The sequence below is a fragment of the Echinococcus granulosus genome (genome assembly GCF_000524195.1).
Source record: "Echinococcus granulosus chromosome Unknown EG_S00024, whole genome shotgun sequence".
NCBI classification, from domain to species: domain Eukaryota; kingdom Metazoa; phylum Platyhelminthes; class Cestoda; order Cyclophyllidea; family Taeniidae; genus Echinococcus; species Echinococcus granulosus.
Genome location: NW_020170404.1, coordinates 745,563 through 770,263, shown reverse-complemented (window position 1 = coordinate 770,263; position 24,701 = coordinate 745,563). Strand labels below are relative to the sequence as shown.

At 40.1% G+C, this 24,701-nt stretch overlaps 3 protein-coding genes across 3 annotated transcripts; 2 read left to right on the top strand and 1 right to left on the bottom strand. All coding sequences in view use genetic code 11, as the record gives it.

The window, feature by feature from the left end:
- Positions 1–5,062: 5,062 nt before the first annotated feature.
- Positions 5,063–9,640, top strand: EGR_04107 (hypothetical protein; the record flags this gene model as incomplete). Its single annotated transcript, XM_024493356.1, has 6 exons — positions 5,063–5,152; positions 5,945–6,036; positions 7,459–7,682; positions 8,005–8,229; positions 8,586–8,752; positions 9,467–9,640. The coding sequence occupies 6 exons, from the start codon at positions 5,063–5,065 to the stop codon at positions 9,638–9,640; spliced, it is 972 nt and encodes a 323-aa protein (XP_024352270.1).
- A 3,792-nt stretch (positions 9,641–13,432) lies between these two features.
- EGR_04106 (Vasohibin-2) lies at positions 13,433–14,230 on the top strand (the record flags this gene model as incomplete). The annotated part of the gene is made up of 5 exons (XM_024493355.1): positions 13,433–13,485; positions 13,528–13,699; positions 13,731–13,856; positions 13,886–13,957; positions 14,015–14,230. 5 exons carry the CDS (start codon positions 13,433–13,435, stop codon positions 14,228–14,230), a joined length of 639 nt encoding a protein of 212 aa, XP_024352269.1.
- Positions 14,231–15,392: 1,162 nt separating this feature from the next.
- On the bottom strand, positions 15,393–23,253 carry EGR_04105 (ATP-dependent RNA helicase DDX54; the record flags this gene model as incomplete). The annotated part of the gene is made up of 12 exons (XM_024493354.1): positions 15,393–15,607; positions 15,687–16,036; positions 16,105–16,254; positions 16,658–16,839; positions 17,949–18,143; positions 18,405–18,475; positions 19,120–19,255; positions 20,225–20,469; positions 21,718–22,316; positions 22,392–22,487; positions 22,607–22,656; positions 22,885–23,253. 12 exons carry the CDS (start codon positions 23,251–23,253, stop codon positions 15,393–15,395), a joined length of 2,658 nt encoding a protein of 885 aa, XP_024352268.1.
- Between the last annotated feature and the right edge of the window lie 1,448 nt (positions 23,254–24,701).

The window sequence follows — 24,701 nt, the reverse complement described above, 5'->3', positions numbered from 1 at the left end:
TGACTCCTAAAGACAGTGATAAATGCAATCTGACAGGTAGGCCTCGAAAAACTCACTTCGCCACCTCGTACCACCCCAAAAATGAGGTGGAAAATGGAAGAAATTAAAGAATTTAATCCTTTTTCCCCAGAAAATTTTTCCATTTATGCTTTGAAGTTGAAGTAAACAGTAGGACGAAATGCCATGTTGATAGTGCAGAAACGCCAGCCTTGTTTGAGCCTGAAGTTTTGCACATTATAACCTTTTCTCCTACTTGTGGCATTCATTACCTGCATTTACAAAATGTCCGGAGCTTTTTTTACTTTATATGTTGAGATTTTGCTGACATCAACCGTAAATGTCAACCCTTCTGGATGGAGGGTGCTGATTTTAGCATATTTTGATGGTGACAATAGCACGCCTTTATCCATTCATTTGTAGCCAGAAGCATGTAGCATTATTTTCTGACAGACGAATTGTTTTGTACGACAAAAAAGCATGCATTATTTATGTGGACTGGTAATTTGGGCTGTATGTGGGCATTGGTAATGCAAGCTTCTTTTTCCCGGGTAAGTTTTTTTGCCATTGATATTTGACTAACACCATTATCAGGCACCTACCTGGATGCTGGCATACTCAAAGGCAAAAGAGACGGCGGTCGCTTTCGAGCCATAACGAAACCAGCCTGCACTTAGGTAAGGCATGCACCACTACGCATTCTATAAGAAGTAGCTAGGCTTTCAAGATCCCATTTATCCACGATATGTTTGAGCCTGTTGTAATACTTCACTGTAATGCACTGATTGTTTGTTTAATTCTTCTTTTTAATTTTACGAATAATGAGGGCTCCACGATTATATTTCCACTGAGCGGCATGGCCCTCGGGGTAGCAAACCCCCGCCCTTCTGTACGTCAGCAATAGTTATTCTGCCCTAGTATTATGTCTTTGGGACGATTTGGAGCACTGCGTAACCTTTTCAAACACGGAGTCCGAGAGGACTGCAGTAAGGTGTGCAAAACGCAGCCAATTTTGGGTTTAAACACAAAATAGGCAGGTAAATTTTTACCCGATGATGCCACGCATGGTTCTAAACAAAAGGAACACAGAAGAAAATTTTTATTTAATAAGTAAGACGGTTTGGTGTGGGGCAGAAAATTGACTGAATTAGTTGATGATATTTTGGATGAAAACTCCGCTTAATTAATTAATAAAAGCAAAATTCTTGCTTAAAATAAAGCTAAAAATTTGATTTTCACCTATTATTAATCACAATGCAAAGGAAGTTTTTAATTTCCATTAGAAATAAGGATTCTGTGGAAATAATTAGTTTACTACCAAAGTACTCTCCAAATTTAATTCCAGTAGGAAGATCAGTATCGCGTTTATTAACCATGTAATCAGCATTAAGGCCAATTTGTCACGACCACAACGCAATTTCCCTAGCCGACTTATTTGTTTTCTAGTAAAAATTAAAAATGCTACTCCTACTGTCTGGTTTATCCCCGGACTCTTGTTTTTTTAGCATGATTTTAATGTTTACCGACTTGCCTCCAATAAAACCCTTCCGGCCATGTCTATGAGTGGCTCTCAGAGTGATTTTAAACATTTTTCTCTTTTTTAATCGGCTCCCAATATCAACAACCTCAAGCTCTCGACTATGCTGAAGGAAGCACTTGGCGATAAATGGGCGAATCTGAGCGAACAAGGAAAATGGGTGGGGCCCCCGTTTAATGCGCAAAAATATGGAAATTTCAGGGACATAAAGCTCCATTACGTCGTTCTTTTATAGACCATAATGGCGTGCGCTGAGATGTAAGAATATACTGCTCCTCTGTAATAAAAAGTAATTATTTCGGTACACCTGATTGTCTAGAAGTTTAATCCCTCTTTTATGCATAGACTGAAGAGCAATAAACTACCTTCGGTTAGTGGCCGGCGGTGATGCCAAAACATCAACTGGTGATAATCGCCCGACTAGATACAAATTAACTTAAGGTTCCATGATATGTTGTGAGTTTTTGGTATTACTAACGTTAAAAGAATACCAAAAAATAGGGCTCAAAAGAATAATTAAAAGCCATTGTAGGGAAGGAAAAGTACTTTTGCCTTACCCAATCCCTGAGTTACGCAATTCCGTGGAGCACGTTTAGGTTGAAATCATCGACTTGGACTTTCTAAAATATTTAAAAAGAATGCAATTTGAGAATCCCGATAATATAACGGTTAAAAATAGTTATTTTTTGTTGGTTTTACCCTATTAAAAGTCCATATTTTTGTGAACTTAATCTATTTCTTCTAAAAGCCAGTCTGTACTCTAGAGTATTCACAAATTCACGAGTTTGGGACTTCAAGTCAACTGGATCTATGACTGAGTTGTGAGAAAGTGACAGCTGAACGGACAGTTACCTCTCCTTGATACAAAGCTGCCAACTTCTCTTAAATTTATTTTCAAAAAGGATTTCTCGGTTATTTCGAGAATTTTAGTAGGCCAGAAAGAGTAAAATGGGTGTAGAGTAACAAGATATTCCTTAATGCAGTCCTAAACTCTTGATCCTGCGGCTTTTTACAAAGTACTCATGGTCGAAAACTGTCAACAAAGTACCCATCAAAGTTGTCTTGTGAAATTGGACTTGGTATTGACGTCATGTAAGAAGAATTTACTGAGATAAAACCAAATGGAAGGCATTACAAGATCCAACACTTCTAAGTCATCTAGAATCCCTTGATTTCACTCATGTCTGCTTCACAAGATCACCCACCGTTCACCACATTTCGGCTTTTCCTCCCGTTCATTCTAGCAAATCTCGTTTACTTTGTGACGAGTGAACAATTGTGGATGTATTTCCTCGTACACAATTTGTTTGTTTGTCATATTCTGCGTTACACATTCGTCAAGGTGTATGAAAAGAAAATGAATTCATAATCTGTTTGTTGTACAATTAGCTTCTTCATGTTCTTTATGCTCCTTAACTAGAAAAGTGTCGCCTTGACTCCACTATTCGGCGCATCAACAACTCCAAAAGTAGAGTTTACATATGCCTCTCTTCGTGCCGTCTAACCATTCAAAATTACGATGCAGCAGTAGTTTTGATTTTTCCCCTCCTTCCCCATTTAGTGCGCTTGATTTCCCGAAATAGGGCAAAAGCTTCCTTCAATTAGGTGCATTGTAATGTTTAGGAGTGATTCACCACGGGAACAAGATGTGAGGGATATTGGACCCTACTTGACTATATGACAGACAGCATCAAAAAACATTAGAAGCAATCAACAGCATCAGCAACTATTCTCCATTTCAGACGTATAATTTAGTGTTACAGAAAGATGGCTGTCGCCCCAATCAGTAGCCGAGTTCAGGAGGATACTTAAACTAACAGTATTATACATTTATGCACTGCTACTGGAAGCATTATCCAGCTCTGGAACAAGAGTTTTTTAACTGTACTGCCCCCAAATGGAATATTTATATCTTTTCTTAGAAACGGCACTAACAGCATTTGCGGCATTCCATTAGGAGGGGCTTTGAATTAGGCTCAAATGACACCTTCACTTTAATTTGAGGTTTTTATAAATTAAGTAAAATTGTCCCAACCGCCACTACACTCTAGAGTACACCTTTAAATGTGCATATATGCCAACGGTACTTGGAAAATGCCTCATTCGACGTAAGTTGTCACAGACACTTTCGATTGGCAACCAGAGATATGCACTCACCTATTAGAAACTAACCAAAAATAGAACCAAAATAAGAGGAAAGACTACTGCGACAGAATATTGTGCTTTTTTAATCAAATCACTGTTGTTGCTCTAGTCAAGCCACTGTTTGGGGAACATTTTTTCTTAAACAGTAATTTAGCGTGATCCGTGCTGGTGCAGGTGAGGGAGGGGAGCCGTCGGCATTTGACGATGAAGGCGACTGAAACACATACATGCACATACGTGGCGGATATATCAAGTGCATTGCTATTTATAGACTGTAAAATGAAAGGAGATGGGAACTCGACATTTACGACTCGAGCCGAGATAAACTGGAAATCGACTCCCCCACATAAAGCAGAGTTGGGGCGATGAAAAATGTGGGCAATCATCAGTGTACCTTTTGTTTTTGTTTTTTATAAAGCGAATGCGCCAGATAGGAGTGACAACTTTTGTTCTACTGGCTTGGCTCTTTGTTACTCTGGTGATATTCTCTCTATTCGAGTCAACTTTATAGCACCACATTGCTCTCCTTTAACAGTAACTTGCGCACGAAGTAGTCGGCATTCTTGAGCCATCACCAGTGAGGCAACTTAATTGGACTCATCTGATGCTCATTTTGAACGCCGGCCTAAATTATGACTTGGAAAAGAACATTCATTAGCTAAGACGTAGGGACTAATTAAATGTTTAATGCTTATTTAGAAAAAAGAACTGTCTAAGGTACGAACAAATTAAACTTGTTTGTGGGTAGAAGGCGACATTTCATGGTGTGTGTAAAAATTAAACGGACGAATGCATGGAAGCTGAGGCTTGGGTCCATCAAACAATCGCTCACCCTAGATTGCAATCTCCCCTCACTTGTGTTCATTAAAAAATTGACAAATTATTTAAAGGAGTGAAGGTTCCATTGAGACCATTGGTGCTTTCCCACTAATTCAAGCATTTTAAGTACTTTGGCTCCCAGTCTGTGGTTTTGTACCTTTCCCCCCTTTTTATGCTCAAAAAATTTTCCGAGATTCGCCCATGTAACTTAGTAGTCATCCTTTGGGATAGTTACTACTTTCTTTGCCTCTAATCTAACCAAAATTTTTGTGTACATTACATCTATGCAAGAAAAAAAACCGAATTCAGCTTAATTACCTTTTACGACTCCAAAACAACTGGGTTTATGTCTAATTTTAAGGGTAAAATTTTTATCATTGGAAAATTGCAGCTGTGGGGTCACATCCATCAGCTTCACAGCTCTAACTCATGACCTCCTAATGGCCTAAAAAAACTTTATTATCCCCAGAGAATTTGACCTGTTTTCCTTCATGAGACTATGCATGGCATGTTTTCTCCTGCAAAAACAAGTTTTCACCTCACGCTACATTTGCAGACAAAAATATGGAGTTGCTTTCCCCTGAATTTCATGCAAAGAGTTTCCGTAATAAAATTCCCAAAATTGTTGGGATTAATATTAAAGACGTTGAAGTGGTATGATGCTGAATTTCTGCCTTCTAGTGAAACACGTTTTACTTCTCATTAGTAGCCCTCCTGGAGTCAGTGAAAATAGGGACTCATGTCTCCTATTCACAGGCAACAACTGAGTGTTTAACTCCCAGCTCCCCAGGTAATATGAAGCCGATTTGGCCGTCGATAGCGCTGCTGCACTTTTGTTCCACCTTATTCTGTTCATGCAGGGAATCGAAAACTGCATGTAACATTTCCCAAAGATCAGCATTCTGATTAGATGTGTTTCCGCAGAAAAAATAACATCCGTTGGAGACAGCGCCAGTGGCCGTAAGACTATATCCATACTAATAATTGTGAAGAAATAACAAAGCCTCTCTCTCAGTTGGGGCTTCAGTAAATCAGCACCCATGGAAAAAAATACTTCAAGAAGGGAAAGAGCCCAGTATAAGGAAAGGAAGATGACTCTCCAGAAAGTGTTTCGAGTTGTTCTATTTCAATAACCTAAAGGAGTCTGACTGCGCAACAAAGTTGAGGTTATTCATTGTTGGAAACGGGCATTTGGGACAAAGCTCCTTCTTCTCTCAGAAATAATGCCACCTGTGGGACCATAATTCGACTTTGTTGTTTTAGAAGACTATCATTTAGTTGTCGATTTCAAGCCTTCAAGCATAAGCCATTGAGTGCCACGACAGTTGGGTCAATGTTGCTCCTTTAGTTCGTTGACTGTCAATTAAAAAATCTGTTTGATTAATGGTAAAACTTGGTCAAACAACTTTTCTTTCGATAATTATGTGCTTGTTGTATTGCCATCAGAAAGGATCCCCTAGACTAATGGCCAGAAATTGTCATTTGCGCCTGGATTTAAAATTGACCAAATTTGTCTTCATATATTGTAATCGCGTCTTGTTATTCTACTAAAGTGGGAATCTCAGTGAATTCTGCATCTCCTCCCCTTTGTTTGTGTTCTAATGCCTCCCAGCTAGGCTAGAAAAGCTACACCTAAGTGTAGCAAGGGCATATTTGCTCCCAGATTTAGCCATAGTAGAGAAAACGACGTTTTTGTACTTTGGAATTCTAAGTTATGTTTTCTCGCGTTACGGAATCGCGTTTGAGGCAGGACGACCACACAAATAATAAGAATGTGCAAACCTGATGTTGTAGCACTTTTTAGCTTACCCTCAAATCATTGTATTTTTTTAAGGAAATAGACACAGCATTGGTGCTTTTTATTCCAAGAAAGCATAGGTGGTTCTAGGGATTAACTGATTAACTTTTGGGAAAATTCTCTAGCATTTCGTTTAACCCAACTCCGTGCCAATTTCTCTGTCATGACAATGGATAATGAGAAGTTACTGGGTGGTCTCTGCCATTTCCAAACTATAAGGACATTTAGTGGACCATTACGAAAATGTCAGACATTGGCGGAAATAGCTCGACACTTGGTTCTCTTTGTGCGAGCTGATCTAGCAACAAATTTGATACTAACATGAGCTTTGGCAACAGCTCACTCATTCAGGAAATCCAAGCAGTCAAGAGCTACTTAAAGGTTAAATTTAACAGAACAAAATTTTTTGAAGGCGAAAAATTTCTCGAAAAGGTCGAAAAGTTGGTCAATCTTCCTGTTGATAGCTGACGATATTTACGCCGGACATTCCTACATCCTTAGAAGCTTTTGCAATCCTAGCTGTTCACGAAGAGACATGGACACAATCTCTAGGTCTCTTCTTTTTTCGGGTAAACATCAAATTTTGCGCAACAACTAGAATGTAAGTTGCTTAATAAAGCCACAGCGGCAGAATACACACAGTTTTTATGGCTCCCTGCCTTCCGAACAAATCTGACATTTTGCTGTGCTACGACTACTGGTGGTGGTGGTGTCGGCGACCGTTGGTGCCAAGTGAAACCTTCAAGGAGAATGCGTATGGGTGTCTGAAAAATATGGGGAGATCTCGGTGGAATACCGAAACGTCAGGTTTTAGCCACAATAACTTCGCATCATGATGGTAGCCTTGTGGAGGGAGAAGCGGATTGAACACGTCTTTGTTCTGGTTACTCCTCGGCTCTGGGTGTGCTTACAGGAGTGAAACATACGAGAAGAAAAAAGACCATTTTTGTTATCATGCTTTCCGATTTGATGAATCCGAAACATCGTGGGTCTATGCGATGTTGGTTGTAAAACTAGACTCTCCTCCAAAGTAGCATTAAAAATTCATTTCGATTTAATATCCACTAAGGGGGATTTACATTATCCCCCTATATTGTGGGGCGACGAAAAATGTGTGTAATTTAACTTAAAATGCCCAAGATGCCTCCTTTGTTTTTCTTAGATCAATGCATGGAAACATTCCTGAGGTGCATTTTAAATATTTCTTTTATTTGTTCCTGCTAGGCATCCACATGATTTGTTTCGTTAGTTTCAATGAAAAAAAACAGAGGGATTCGTTGCTTTTGTCAAGACTAGCAAACTCGAGCACAGTTTTATACAAGGAAACAAATTATTATGTGGTCCTTTCATTAGTATTATCGCTAGTAGTAGGAACTTTAACAACGCGTGAGTTATTTTCCTCGTGCTTTTATATTTTTCACGTGGGTCTACACCGAACCTTCTATCTTGTTATTTTTAGACATTATAAGCACTCAAAGAACTGTTGCAGGCTGTAGTTTACTAAGGTGACAGATCTCGATTAAGTGTTTCAATTAAAGGGAAAAGAATAAAGAAAACGCTAGAATGATGCAATCGTAGAATCTCAATTGCTGAAATCGTGTGGAGAAGGCATGAAATTGTTGTAATCGCTCCGTCGTAAGAGGAAAAGAAAGGAAACAGAACAGACCTAGTGGGGGAATAGGAAATGTACTAATTATTTTTATCAAAGCAACCGAATCAGTCATGGAGGAGAGAAATAGACTATTTTTAGTGCAAATTTCTTCCACCGTGGCTGGAATTCCCAATTGTCTCATACTCAATTTCTCGAATGAATGCCCTTCAGAAATCAAGCAATGTCGAAGAACAGAGACACTTTTGGTAGCATTGTTACCAAATCATTCTCCTATTACTAAGTGGCGTGGATTCCTTGGTGATAATGCATATAAGGGAACCGGTAATTTAGGCCCTTGTATCAGACTTGATAAGAGAGATCATCTATAGGCTAGCGGGAAATGCATGCACTACCACTTTGTCCCCCTTTATCAATGCGATGCTGACAATGATGTGGTTATGGAGCCTACATAACAGACTCCGAGATGCTAACTTATTAGATTTTTGTGATGAGGCAGATTACTCTTCCACTGACCTTAGGAAGTATACTTGTCTTTAAGAGCTTTATCTGGTGAAACTAAATTGTACCGAAAATTCGTTTCGCACCTCTATATTTAGTTCTGACCTTAATAGATGACCACTTACAAAATCACATGCACCAATGATAAGACAAACCTGAGTAAAACTTGACATTATAAGGTTGGTACAATGTAAGCAATTTCTCGTTTAAAATGACATCCAATGCAATAAACTCATTACTTCTGGGTGGTTTTTTGGACTCCAAAGTTTTCCCACTAATTATATCAAACTTGCAAGCAGTAGAACCTGCTTTCGGTAATGGGCTTCCTCACAAAGTTGAAAGTAATGTAAATGGTTTTAGCTTTGTCAAAATTCCACCTCGTTAGCCGTTTTATACTGCCATTTTAACATGCATAATTTAATGAGTATATCGCCTCTAGGTGTACTCAGACGGCCTGTTCCGTCGGGACTGCATTACCACGCCTTATTTGATTATCCGCCAAGCAGAAAATCGGCAGTACAGTGACTCGGCAGCAATGCTGTGCTGCATTGCAAATGCCATTTACCCTGTCTGACATTTTATCACCTTCGTGTTTCCATGTAAACCTTTCCACTATCTAAAGGTTTAAAGCGTGAGTGCTACAGCTTTCTCTCCCTCTATTGGTGTCTCCTTTATAATTACCATGATAAAAAGCTGCCATTATAGCTGCGCTTTCTAGTACCGTCATCTATCAAGTAAGTGTCATTCTGCAAACATAAAGGCAGCGTCTTCATATCTTTGCAAGGTATAGCAACACAGTGTGGATCAAATTTTGAAGTGTTTTAATGATAGTCAATTTCTACCATTGAATACACTGTAGTATAGGAAAGTCTCCGTAACTTTGAAATGACATGCTAAAAAATAACCTACTTCTTAATGCAGATTATCCTATCTCGAGAATGCGCAACATGTTATTTGCATTCCGGGAGGATGACACTTATTAGATTATATCTCAACGTTAAAAACATTTAGGACATGAAACTCGAGCGTTTCTCTTGATATCTTTTGCTGAAAAAATCAGAACAATTGTTATCTTATCCCATTACTGATTCACAAAATGCTCGGTAAGGCTCCCTTGTCGGCTAATAGTCTAGCAATATTGGACATTCGTCTAAACAGCGTATCAAATAATAAGGCATACTTTTGCAGTCTTTCTAATCATTTATTTATAACAATTTTCTGTTCTTCAACTTAGAGATGTCACAGACAATGTCTCTAGAATTATAATCAGAATCAGTGTCTACAGAAAGGATTTCGCGATTGTTGCTAATTGACGATCCTAGTTTAGCAGGCTAGTGCTCAAAGCCGACTTGAAACACCTACGGTTTATGTTTTTAGCTGACCCATTACAAAGTCCCAAACATATTACTGAGAACTGTTAAGTAGATGCCTCAAGCATGTCACACCTTAGAGGTATTCCATTAAACGAAATTCAATGTTCAAAGGAGCCGATGGAATGACACTGAGAGAATGGCAAGTCCAAAATATTATGGATATTTTTCACCTTATGAAATAAAGAAGATACATAAAGCCTCGGTATACTGGACATTTTTCTATCAAAAATGTGGAGCGAACTATTACATTTAAAAGTTAATCTTTCACATAATCTTAGTATGTGCTTTTAAATAGGCAACGGCAACAGAACCTTGGACTGACTACCTAAACTTGCTTTTGAAATTCACCTTTTTTAAAGTACGCATTGCTGAACCTGAGAAAACCCTGTCCTTTCCACTTCCACCTCACGATTTTGCAGTTTAAACAAGATAACAATAAATGTACACACTTTAGCGACCTTAAAGAAGCATTATTGCTACTGAATTCACTTTATGTAATCTAAAAATTCTGACTAACAGTTGCATAGGCTTTGCCAGTTAGAATTATTTTTGATGCAATCAAGGTTTGCTCGAATGAGTTTTATTTAACTGTTTAATTAGTCTCTTGAGATTTAGCGTGTTTTGGTTAAGTTAGTGCACTGGTAAAAACGGCCAAAAAAACACAATACTAGATCTCTGATACAGTGAACTTAATAACAAACTACTACATCTAGCGGAAAGCTGCCAAAAGTCCATTTTCACACAGTAGCAAATCCCGTCAGCCTTTATTCTAGCTTGTGCTTCCTCCTTCGCTTTCTCCTTCATACTGGCATTTACTTCTCTCATTCTTAAGTAAACAAAAATACATCTTCACTCATAGTGACATTGAAAGGTCTTATTATCCACCACGAAACTTTTCTGATCTTTTTGCCGCAAGCATGAATTGTCTGTGAAATTTTCCAACTTCTCAAGAGCGCTGGAAGTGGAATGAGTAGTTGCGGAGACAGAACTACGCCATTCTGCAGCGCCAAAAATACATTTGGTGAGGGACCGCTGCGGCTCATGCAACGTGGATGAGTGTGATACCCGCGGTAACCTTTCCGTAAAATGGCAAACTGGGCGTTTTACACCTCATCTGCTTAAACTACCCATGGATACGTTAAGATTTCCTGGCTTTTGCTGTCGACGATTATGATTAGGGTAAAGCCAATACGGCTATAATAATTATTTAAGACTATGAGCGTAATTAAAGCACAATTAATAACTGTTATTCTTCTTGACCTTAAAGCTAATAAAAAACCTTTGTCCTGGTAGTAAGCTCATATAATGCACAATTTGCAACTTCGTCATAAAAGCACTCAAAATATTCAAGTCTGCACTTTATGAAAGTGGCAATTTACTTTACTATTGCGAAGACATTTAGCGGCAAAACACAGACTATGAGCATGAAGATGTTGAGTTCTTTAAAAAAGGGATTTAGTGTTTCTATGGAGCTCTCCACTGTTAATTTGCATCCATATTTTTATGGTAAGCACGAACAAAGCAAAATTACAAATTAAAACACTGATTACTGCGCCACACGCACATGCGTAGCAATACATTTTTGTAAATCAAAGCATCCAAATTTTGTAGTCACTTAAACAAACACCCTGTAACATTTCCAACCTGCAGCAATTGAAAATACGGAAGTCCTGTAACACATCAGATTCAAGTCAGAATTATTCAAAATATTAGCACGTGATCGCATTTATTGCAGCCCAGACGGACCGCATCAAAACTGTATCGTCTACTAAAATATCATCAAGAGAGATTTACAGGTACTATAGTTGTTTAAAGTAAACTGACACGCGAAAATTCCTTTTGCAAATCAAATTTGCCTTAAAAAATGCCAAAGGCTTATGAGTTGGCATAGGCACTATTGGGTCTATGCTATTATATTTTCAGTTAACTACATAAAAACAAAAAATAGGTTATGAAAATTGATGGTAAAGTGCCTGCAAAAGTAAAAACTGAAGATTTGCCTTGTTTTCAAAAATCACAGTTAAATCCGAACCTTAAATACTGAGATAGTTTTAGAAGCATTGTAGCCATTTGAAAAATTAAGTAAACGTTACCAATCATTTTGAAAAAGCTAATAATTACTCACCGTTTTCGAAAAATTTAGTTCCAAGGCCATTAGGCTTGCATGGTCACGAAAAAGAATATCCAAAATATCCCAACTCTTGATAAGAGCAACTCGAGGCACGATATTTTAAAATAAGGATACCGCTCAAAAATACGTACTGTAGTAATTGGAAATTATAGACCAGTACAAAAAGGGGATGCTGGTCATTAAGTAGCACCACGCGCTCCTACTCACCAAATTCCTGCTTGTTTCGAAATTCCACTGCCAATGTGTGACCTTATGTTAATTAGCTTAAACGAACACCAATGACATTCGATGTAAAATGGTGCACAATAAAACAACCCCATATATCATTTTAGTGATATTTTGCATTTAAGTGCCTAAAAAGACACGCATTTAAAAAGGGTAAAGGAGTAGCACATTTATCACATTAAAAGTTCCTTGCCTAGGGTAACAAGTTTATTTTATTCAATCCTTAGAATATACCTACTTTGCAGTATTTATTGATTTGTGTTCTTTTATTAGTTTGCTTCCTTTAACATGCCACTGAACTTAACAGTCCCCCTGACAGTCTCTGATATTTTACTCTGAACTGTCACAGTCCATTGCTTATGGGTATTTGAGCTATAAATACCACACTTTTTTGTACATATTAAACTACTGTTCTAATCTCACTCAGTTCACTTAGGACAAAATCCCTCCACTATTTTCCTTATCTCTATCCCATGCTAAAAGGTTTAAAATTAGTCGAAAATGTCAGTAAAACAATCTGGTTGTTAGCTAAGTTTGTTTAGGTAATTCTCAATCGCCCAAATCAGATATCGGGAAGGAAGGAATTAGCCGCGTTCAGAGATGGGTATTGACGCGCGTATTTCACTACCTCACCTCTGTTTTCGCGTCACGCTACTAGGAAATATAGCTGCTGTTTCACTGCTCAAAAACATTAATATATTTCGCGCGTATGGCCACATATTCTTAAATGGAAGTCTCGTCTATTCCTGGAGATAAGAAAAGACGGTTTTTGGTTAATTCTGGTGGATTTCCGTTAGGGCAAAGTACATGGGCAAGGATGCTTCAATTTTGCATAGATTGTTATCCCAACCTGGAACAAAAAGTATTAGATTTGGCTCTGTGTTTTCCTATGAAACAGGTAACGTAAAATTATCATAAAGGGCTAAGTTATTATGGCTGGATAGCCATATCCTAAGCCACCAAGGAAATTGCTATGTAATGAATCGACTGCGGACAAGCTGGACGCAATTCAGTCATATCTTTCCTCTTTGGAGTATCCTTTGCTTGCAACCTTACCACATTCTGAATTTTTTTCCATTTGTGGAAAACACTAACGCCAGAATTATATCCCTAAAACGCCTGTGTGCGCCTTTTAATCACTATGTAAGAATTATCTCGAGATCCATTTATCTCCCTGACTGATCAGATATAACTTCATAGGAACACAGTTTTACGCTATACCAAAATCCAAACCAATAAGGAGGTGAATTTTTGGCAATTCGAAATTAAGTCTAGGTTGGAGGTGATCGCACAAACCATGATAAAGGAAGCCCTACCCATAAAGTGCCTTGAAGCTGTTATCTTGGCAATGTATGTCCGCCATTTTCTTCCCACAGCTTTATCCAAATCTAGATATTTGACACGCAAATGCGTGGAGTTGCAGCGATTCGCCATATCATTTAAATCCACACAAGGCGAAAATAGGTACAGTCACGTCGTTTTGGGTGTTTGTTGCCGCGGGCGTTTTGGTGCTGTTGGACTGAGTCGGCGATCGGATCTCATGTTCAAACCTCTTAAATACAACGTGAGGAAAACTCTTATTTCATATTTCTTAGAAACTTTCAGAGCTCATCAACGATTTCCTCTCTGCCTACAGTGATCATGGGCACAAGGTTGTGAAAATTAATATCAGTACCGCTATCCCGCATACTCCTCAGTTCCTCGAAACGATTAATTGGAAAGTCTGTGAAAACTTTATTTCATTGCTTAGGGTTTAACTTTTCTCCCCATCACTCGTCCCGATAATCGTTGGATATCTACGGTTGATGAGTATGCTCAAATCGTAAGTGAAATAGACCACTCGCATTCATCATCGCTAATACTTTCCTTTTTATCATAGTTTTGCATTTCGCCGTTGACTTTACCTTGCAACTCCTTCATCAGGAGTTATGTAACTCCCCTACCAAAGCAAGGCGCTTCGCTGTCAACATTTCAAAACAATGTTAGTGCCGTGGTTAAGAGATCTCAGAGTCCCTTAAGACCATATTGGAACGCAGCTAGACGGGAAGGCGCTAAAAAAACGCTAAAAAGATTCCAAAATAACCTTCCAATTTAATCGAAAGCAAATGCACCATACGGTAGGCTGTTTTGAAGTATATGATGCGAAAGGTAATAAAGCTTACACATACTTACAATGCTTATAAAAGACAGTCTATTCTGCTCCATTTAATCGCATTATAAACTAGAAACTGTTTTCTTGGAATGCCTTAACTAATATTTGCTTGTCTCCAGGACGCTAGCGGAACAGGTTGCATCAAGTTCGAACAGGGAACAAACCGAATGGTTCCATTTTAAACGTAGTTTTAGTTTAAATACCTAAAATATACATTCATACATCACTTATGTTCATTCTCGCTACCCACCATCTATTTGAGCTGTCTCCATTTCTATTATCAAATAACCTTCATTTTCGAGCCTCGGGGAAAATTGCCTATTACAAACCAAACACCCCATTCTTCCAAGCCTGCGCCATCTGTCCACTTTATTTTTATCCGGCCTAATTCATTTCCCTTCAACTAAAGGTACTACATTTATGTGACAGGCGTGTTTGGTTAAATCGTGGTCACATTTACGTGACGCTGAAAACGAACTTTCTAGGGGACGAAATTCCATCCTCCAGAAAAAGTGCCCCTAAAGCTTTGTCGTGCAATATGAATTAAGGGTTCCAGTTGTCTACACAGTATTCTTCAAAAAGTTCCGAAAATAACCTCCTACAACAATTCGCTTTTGCTAATAAGCCTTGCCCAAGACACCTCGACTGGTAGCCGCCAAACCTTTACGCCCTTCGAAAACAGCTACTTTAAGCCTGTGCTTTACTATACCCCTGTGGATGGCTTAAATGGTACATTAACATAAGCACATTGAAGTGTTTAATACAACTTGCTCTTTGCTAAAAAAAGTCCCGCTATTGAAAACCAATTTTTGGTACTTCGAAATTCGTCTGTACAAGAAAACTACTTGCGCGAAAAAGAGTTAGATTCAACAACTTCAAGGGATAGTAACAACTAGAGGAAATCGCCTCGAAAGGCTAAGCAAAAATCAGGCCCGTATTTCAAATTGGTGAACAAAGAAATGTAATGATGATTACAAGACTATCACTTAACGTAACTCATCTTTGCCCACAGTTCTAACTCGAAACGTGTCAACTCAATAAGTACACTTTACAATATTCAGTTTAGAAGTGCTTCCATGATATGTACATACACACGCGGAAAACTCTAGCGCCTGTGTTTCTTCTTGCCCTTTCCACTACCACCCTTCTTAGCCTTATTCTTCAGCCTGAATTGATTTTGCCTTTCCTTTCGACGCCGCTGCTTGAGAATTTGTTCAGGTTTCCGCATCTGGCCAAAGGTCCGACTCCCCTTCGCTTGCTTTATTCCCTTGTTCTCCTCCAGAGTCTTTCTCTTATTAGCGTTTTGTAGGCTCCGATGAACTAAAATCCAAATAATCGAAGGAAGTTTAAAAGTTAGAGCTCCTTAGTAGGACATTTGAGGTGGAAATAAATGACTTACATCGAGACATAGTACCCACAACCTTAAATCCACCTCCACTACCGTCTTGGGTATCAGTGTTATTGGTCTCGTCACCATTTTGAACCTTTTTGTTCCTCTTCGACCACTGCGTGCCAGAGCGTCGGTTGAAGAATTTTCCATCCACATTCTCATCACCTTCCAGGTCCATAAACTCTACCACGCTCCCGTAGCGGGCGTTAAAGAAACTAGTGAACTGCTCCTTCGGTTTACTCGGTTCTGCCTTCGCCTTCTTTGACATCTTTTTTGTTGCCTCGTCACTACCACCCAATTGTGTCTGATCCCCCAAATTCTCCGTATCCACCTTGCTCTTCTTTAGCCACATCTTGTATCTGCAAATGAAATTCCAACAATAGATATTTCATGAAATATAGACTGGAGAGGGAGGTGAGTGACTTACTTGTCGGTCTTATAGGAGGCAGGAATGGTGGCACCACTTTCCGTTTTGATGCGCGCCACGTTGGCTTTGCCAGTAGCGACTTCCGGATTGACGAAACGCTTCCTCTTGCGATCCCAAACTTGCAGCACCTTTTTCGAGCCTGCTGGACGTCTGATATACCAACAAAGTTTTTGAAACAGATGCTGTTAATATTACCTCGTTTGATAGTGCCAGAGACAAAACATCGTTATGGTGCCCCATCAAAAATCGAACTCATACTCCATGTAGGCTTTTGCAGTTTCTTGTGATTTGGTTCACACGTCGGTGACATGAAAATAATACCACCCATACCACTGGCCTCCCAGCCCTTCTACGTACTTATAGTAAAGCCACTTCCTGATCCGTGTACTCTAATAACGTCTTCAGAGATAACTTAGGCACTGACCCCAGTAAAATCCTATCTACTGCTAGAAGTTTGGGTCACTAATCGTGGCAGAGGATTTTTAAAAGCCTAATGAAGGAGCAGATGGGGGATGGTTTGAGGAAGAGGGGAGAGAAGGAAGAGACTACGCACCCATAGGAGATACCAACCTCGTCTCCCTGGACGTCGAGACGAGCGGCCTCGGCAGAGATGGCAAAGTTGCTAACACCAACATCAAGAGCGGCGGCGGACATACTCAGTCCCCGCTCCGTTGCTTCATCTGCTCGTGCTATCGGTACGAAGTAAGTACTTCCTTCTGGTGGCGCTATTTCACCCTACAAAAAGGCAGGAAAAAGATATGTGATGAAGATAATGTTATGGGCCTGATTGGACACTCGCGTCCCTGTCAAGCCACGGTCTGTAAGATGACCGCTGTATAATAGTCCGTTCAGATGCCTAATAAATACGTTGAGATATGGTCCGACTGTCTGATGGCGCAAATTTTATGACTGCCTAAGTTCTCAAATGGCGAGCCTTTTTACAGTGTTTCTGCTAAAAGTGCTGAAACACAGGCAGCTGAGAGTAAAACGAATAGATATTTAAGTAGCAAAAGAGGATAAAAGAAGAAACTTTCTCAGATTATCACATTGAATTGAATGATCCTTGCTCTCAAGCAAAAAAATATTTTGCAGTACAAACGCATTCAAGGTGGATCGCACCCAGCTTTCCATTATCCAAGTGAATTCTTAAGTACATTCCACCCAAGGGGGGTGGTGATGTTCGGCCTGTCGAAATCTTCGAGGTGACTGGTAGCGTTGAAATCAAATGACTCCTCGTGTTGAGCGAAATCTATTAATGAACGCCTTCATTCTTGCCTTTTGGGAGATGAAAAATTAACAAATCTCCGTATTACCCAATCTGTAGCTCTCTCAAAGCTATCCCAAATTCCTGTTCCAGATTTTTCATTATCTCTGCCTCATGATTGATGGGGGAAGTGGAAGATGCATGATGTCACCTAATCCTCCGAAGATACCGTGAATGGGGTACGTAATACTTAAATTCAATATCTCAATACATCAGAGTGAGTTATCATTAAAAATAGTGGAAAATTCAGCAATGGACGTAATGCCATAGAAATTCTAGACCCTTCGGAAAATAACAGCAAAAAATCCATGCAAAATTTACAACTTTTTTTCCGAATTTATGCTGCATCGTGATTAGTAAGGTAGCGAAAAGAGGTTGTCCCTAGGAAAAAAATTCCTCTTCTATAGCAAACGAATAAATGTTGAACTTGGCTCCTCACGTTGCAAACAGATGAAAAAATTACTCCGTAACTCATCAAGGAAATCAGTTAGATTGCAGAATCGCAATTTCACTTGGCCAAATTTACGCACAAATGCGACCGGATGTAGAGGGAATATAAGGCAAAGGTGGAGCAACGCACATTGGCGGCGGCTCGAGTTTGCTGCGAGGCTTTTGCTTTGGCCAGTTTTTCTGCCTCCTCGAGACACAGCCTCGCCTTCTTGGCCTCTGTCTCGGCGGCCGTCCTGGAGATGAGGCCATCGTGGATGTCTCGTTTCTTTTGCATCATCTTGAAGGCTTCTGGGTTGGCGCTCTTGCCCAGTGCCTCAAAAATTGTCTGAAAAAGAGAAGCGTCGCAGATAAAATAGCTCAAGGCTACAATCTAATTTGCTGCGTCTTATCGAACATTTACTATCCTTATTTTCTCAATAGCCAGCCTCCACCTCGAATTGGTCAGCCTAATCTCAAGGCACTATAAATTTGAAGCGAAAGACGCAAATTGAGGCTTTTTTAAATTTCAAAACATGACGGTGATTAACAATGATTACTGAAATAGACATCTGGTGGAAATTCGAATCAAGAGTTCATAACAACGTACAGGTAATTTTCGATTACGAAGTATCTCCAAAATTGCCTCCTTTTGTGTGTCAACGTTGGCTAGTTGGGTAGCTGGAGTGAATGAGGAAAAAGAAATAGGATGAATGGTAATGCTTGTACCAACGCTGTTATTACCTATCAATAACAGATGTCAAAAGCATAAAAGATGCAAACTATTAGATTGCCTCAGGCCGCTGCAGCAAGATCCCCGGATTGTCATGACGACTACTTCAAATCCCAAAGGCCCCATCCATGGTCTTCTGTAATGTCATCCTGCTAGCCAGACAACAAATAACATTCTTCGCTCTCCCGATTCATTTAATCCAGACGTAAATTTTTAAACACCTATTTTGAACACCTACGATGAACAACTGTGAATAATCCAACTCTCTGGACTAATCCACTACCTTTTGTTCATAAGCAAGTGGTCAAATCGGAATGACGGCGAAGGGATTCCGATGCATAAGCTTTTGAAGACGTACATAGCTGAAAACCATAAGCACAGAGTGCTTTCTTACGAATATTCCACTAGCAAATGCATCAACAAACCGTAAGTGCCTGCAGTCATTCACTTTCGTAGCCTACTCTGACAAAGATATAAATGAGCCGAAACAAAAGTAAGTTCAGAATCTTGAACAGAACTAGCTGAGAACGCGAGAAAAATGATGGAAGCAAACTCTTATGGAGAAAAAGGGTAGCCTGCTCGACCAGCTCACCAAAGATGGGATGTGGAGTAAGAGTGGCAATGTGCAGCCGCAAATCCTTCGCCCGACGCACGGACTCCGCACTGGCCTTCGGTCGGGTCGCCATATACTTCTTCAGGGCTCGTTTGCACACTGCTGCAGCGGAAGCCTAAACACACGGGCGTGAAATTCGTTAACAAAACCAACTTAACGACTTGGTAAATCTTGTGAAGCTGTAGTTTCTTAAGGAAGTGGATAGCCATACTTCCGTCTGGGAGGAAGTGAATGATACTTAGAATCTCCACCGTGTAATGATTTTTGAAGAGGATCCAGGCACACAGACACTAAAAGCGTCCATTTTTAAGTCCATTTAAACTCCCTTTACTTCTCTGACAAAAGTGATTGCTTCAAGTGATTCTAGCCTTAGAACGAAAAAAGTGTTGTAAGAGCCACTGTCTTACTTGGGATGCAAAACTATTTATTTTCCATTTAGCATTTCGTAGATGGTTTATAGCGGTGACGGAAGGAAGAAGAGCTGTCTTCGTGTTAGAGAAAGCACAAAGGACGATTTAAACCAGTCTACTACGGGCCATGAACAATGAGGAAGATCTAGAAACACTGAAAATGTGAATGTAAAAATTTCTTTCAGAGACAGTTCCTTTGCTCTTTTTCTCTGCACCTCGCTGATAAAACAACTTCCTCAAACTATCCAAACCTTAAAGCTGCCAAAATGTAACGACCGTTTGATAACGGTATTCATTGGTCTGACGTATTGAGAAATTAAAGAGACTTGAGAACCAACAGAGGCACGTTTGGCGTTTCGCACACAGAGAGGGGGGATGACTGAGTCCATGTAATATAGAAATTAGAAAGGACACCTTCACTGTGTAAAAACGGCAACTAAAGGAGTCTCATTTCCATGAAGGAGTTTGAAGTATATAGATAAAACGTTACGCAACCCAAGTTATTACTATCTAAAAGGATATTTTACTCATCTATTGACAAAATTAAATATTCCAGGAAATGCCTAGGTCTAAACAAATGCCTTTCAGGCATCAAAAATGCTGCCACAATGGAGAAGATACGCCTCTTTGGGCATAAATGACCATTTGATAAGTAGCTGAGACCTTCAACCCACCAGAGAAGCGTTCTCCCCCTCCCGTTTAGTAACATTCTCCACACCGACAACGATGAGATCTCGGGGACAGGAACCGAGCAGCTCGTTTGGCCAGTCGGGAGAGTCAGTCTGCTGTACGGAATTGGCGGCATGGGAGGTGATCACCTCCCTGCCCAGAAAGACGAAGAGGTCCATCAAATAGGGGAGTTCATCAGAGTCCACCAGGGAGATGGCCATCCCTGAACGGCCGGCGCGTGCCACTCGACCTGCAAGGCATGCATTACAACTTATAGTCCACGTCCAAACCAGTACGAATATATAATGTCGTTCTACTTCTACGAACTTTTTTCAACAATGGGTAGACGTACTTATACGCCCACATCCCACCTATGTGCAAAGGCAAATAAGCCTCTTTCTCTGCTATCAGGGGAAATGGGGAATGCTTTAGTGGATTTTTTACCTAGAAAACTAAAGTTGACTTTTTTAATAGTTTCGACTAAATCTCCAGCCCTTTGTCGTCGTTTTTTTCAAGAAGGAAACTTTCGCTGACGGCAAACTTCTCATTCTCCACCATAGTTCCTACCAAATTGAAGCGGCCTTTACTGCAGGCCGCTTTACCTTTTTTACAGTGGGCTCAGGCCAATTTAAGAAAACATGCTAAGTAAACTATAGCTCTATTGAATCAAATCCACTCGAGTAATACATACAATAACTTTCCAGATAAAGACAGATTCTTGTCCACTTAAGTTTCCTTTTATTAACAATCGCGCATTAACATTGTTTTCTCGATGCCCGTGTAACTTGCGCAGCTGGATGCTTCATTCACATATATTAGCTACCTAATTCAAGATTTCGTGTCGCGATCATCAAGTCCTTCACCAACTATTGTCCTCAGCGTTTGACACTAATTTTCAGTTTCATCAATTAGGTCCTCGTTATTACTTAAGGGCACTTATTCATCCTTCATCACTGTGTCACTAGCTAGCAGCACTATAAAAATATCAAATTCAGTGCAAAAGCCTCTCAAGTGGGCGCACAAGGGCACAGGCTTTAGCTGAGAGCATCAACAGCACTGTCAATAAGGCAGCCGTCTTCAACGTTTACAGTCGTTGGCCGAACTAACATTAATAGCTAAATTTAAGTCCCAGAAAAAAACATTGTTGGTCTAACATCCCAAGCGCTTCAGTAACAGTCAGAAGCTATCAAACCAATTAAATGCGCTTCACGAATCAGTCCTAAGTTCTCAAAAACCGCACAATACGGGTAGGAATATGGTGTACCATTCTGATAATCACCTAAGTAAGTAAAATTTGATTCACGGACGCCATTTGTTCCGCGAAATAGGGGCGAAAAAAAGACATGCATTTGTGATGTTTGTGATGTCAACTTGCCATTTTACCAGTGAGTTGCTACAGAACAACCACACACCCACCTCATTACGTTTGTTAAAAAGTAGGTTCGATCCATCCAACATTTAGGTATCAAGGACCTTAGTTGAACACAGCACAACATACCGACACGGTGAACAAAGAGTTTTGCTTGAGCAGGAAAGTGGAAATTGATGACGTTGTCGAGCAAAGGAACATCAATTCCACGAGCAGCGAGATCCGTTACGAGAAGACACCTCACCCGACCATGACGAAAACTACTCACAGCCATGTTGCGAGCCACCGGATCCAAACCCGAGTGCACCACTGTGCAATCAATTCCAATCTCTTTGAAAACCTTTTTGTCAGGCAGTAAATTAATCACTTGCTCAGAAGAAGCGATAGCAAGGAAAGAAGAGGCGACGATTACCAATTCCATGTAGTCGACATGGTGTTTTGTAGAGAAGAATATTACAACCTTCTCCTTTTCCGGAATGATGGTCTGGAGGAGGTGGATGACAAGAGCCTCCTTTTCGAACGGAAGACAGGTGATGAAAGCCATTTTGAGCTGACTGCTCAGTTTTGTGTCCACATCCAGTCGGATGAGTGCTGGCTCTGTGAGACTAGCCTGAGCGAACTCCAACAGACTACCCGGAAGAGTGGCTGAGAAGATGAGAGTTTGACGTTTGGTTGGCAGCCTGTGAAGGGTTTCCCTCAACTGATCGGCGAAACCCAACTCAAACAGTCTATAAAAAAAAGAAGCACATCAGGTTGTATTAATTTTTTGTTTAAGGACTTCCAGCGGATTATCATAAACTCACCTATCACCTTCGTCAAATACAACGTAGTCAACGGACTTGAGAGTGAGGTCCATTTCCATTATGACATGCAGTAAACGACCAGGTGTGGCGATTATTCTACGGAATCATTGTTACCTAGCAAAATTAAGCAGCTTACATATCGGGATTTTGGTGAATTGCCATGAATTGGTCATCCATTCTGAATAAGTTATGAATTAGAAAATTGGCAAACATACTTATCGCCCCCAACGATTACTGCAGCAACGAGATTTGTAAATCGTCCGATCTTAAATGAAAAATAAGGTTGTGTTCATTATTTTGAACAGAAAGCTAGAACACATTCAATGATTTTGTTGCATGTAAGTACTATCCAAGTACAAAATGTTGCATTCCCACATGTTAATTAATCAGAACGCAATAACGTTGACAAGTAGACAATTAAGCGTGTACCTTATAAGTATTGATGGCCAAAACTAATGAAATACCCTTTCAAAACAAAGTAATAAAAACATACATCCTTTGTGAAAGCAAGAGTCTGCATAGCAAGCTCACGCGTGGGGCTTAGAAGAAGCGCCCGAGCACCTGTATCCTGGTGTCGCTTTAATCTTTCCAGCAAAGGAATGAGAAACGCTGCCGTTTTACCACTTCCGGTGCGTGCCATAGCAACAACATCACGACCGGAGAGGATGACGGGAATGGCTTTCCGCTGGATCGGGGTTGGGGCCTTATAACCCTTCCGGGCGATCCCGTTGAAAATGGCCTGACTGAGGCCCATCGCCTGGAAGCCACCAGCACGCTTCTTGTTCTTCCGATTGGCCTTTTGGACAAGCTGGCGAACTTGATCTGTACTGAGGTCAGAGGTATCTGCGGTATCTGAATCCATTCTAGATAGGGAGTAATATTGCAGTCAGCAATATTCGGAGCAGTGCCAACGGCGCAAAATAAGAGAGGGCGGATAGAGCCCAATGAATTACCTCCTGAACTAATTAAATAGAAGACCTCTGACGAAAAACACATTAGGCTGGAAAAATTTGGAGCTCTAAACAAAACCAAGAAGGGCCTGGTTTCAAAGACAATGCTTTTAAAAACAACCCATTTAGCTGCGAGAACGAAAAAGCAGCTATCTCTATACAAGCAATAAGTAGCAATAATAAGGTATGTAAGTCACCAGAAAAAGAAACACACGTGAACCCACGTGACCAAAATTCTAAGGATTGGGACACACCAACTTGAAAGTTGGGCAACTTTGTCATAAAGTCAAACAACTTTCGTCATCTCCCATTTACTGTCTTATTAATTAGTTTAATGCTTTTAAAGCCAAGTAAGCATAACAAATTAGGGAGACGTTCTACCTGCCTAAATATTATCACGATGTGTTGGCAAAGTTACACTACCAAATACAAATGAGGAGCTAGTGCATTATGGGCTAACAATTCACTTGCTAATATTTCAAAGCTCGGAATCAGAATACCACGTTTGGCATTGAACCGAAGCTTGATTCCTACTAAATACGGTTTTGAGTGAGTGTTGATGCCGATTGCAAACTTTGATTTAATAATGTATACTTCACCCACCATCCCATCAAAGAGATACTATATAGATAAAAATAAAAAATGATGGGCCTTCTCCGAAGTCACACCAGTTTTGTATTCTACAGGAATGCTATTGACAGCTGAAACTACACTGTTCATGGTCGTGAACCATCTGAAATTTTTCTTACGGAACTTTCTACGATACGTGTATGAAGAAGTCGATTAGGTGAGCACGCCATGTGTCCCTCACCTCACTACTAGCTGGTAAAAGCCATTTAGACGTGGCTGGGCAGCAATTAAGCTATAATAAAGTTGCAAGGAGGAGCAGACGCTAGGCCTTAACTCAAATAAAATATTCCAAACTACTTCCTTTATTAAATAACTGCATTTAGCTCAGTGTTCTTACGTCTTGATGTGGACGTACGTGATACCGGCATATTCCCACTTCCTCCATTAGAATGCCAAAGTAGACCTAGTAGCATGGCCGAGAGGGGGCAGTGACGTTGTAGTCAGACATCTTCCTATACTTTCGCAATTCGATAACGAGTATGGATGCTTCGTGATTGTTTTCCTCAAGCGCTGACTATGTGATGCTCGGCTCAGACAGGTGACCAAGAGGAGCATCATTTCAACGCTTAGAAATAGAGAAGTATTATGTAGTGCTTTGATGCTTTGTTTAGCTTTTCATTTGGGTTCCATGGACACTTAAGGGTCAGCCTTTTTAATTATACATAACAATAAGGTCACTGGGCCAAGCCAGTAGTTATCTAGCCCTTCTGTACGTCAGTGAAGCATTTTG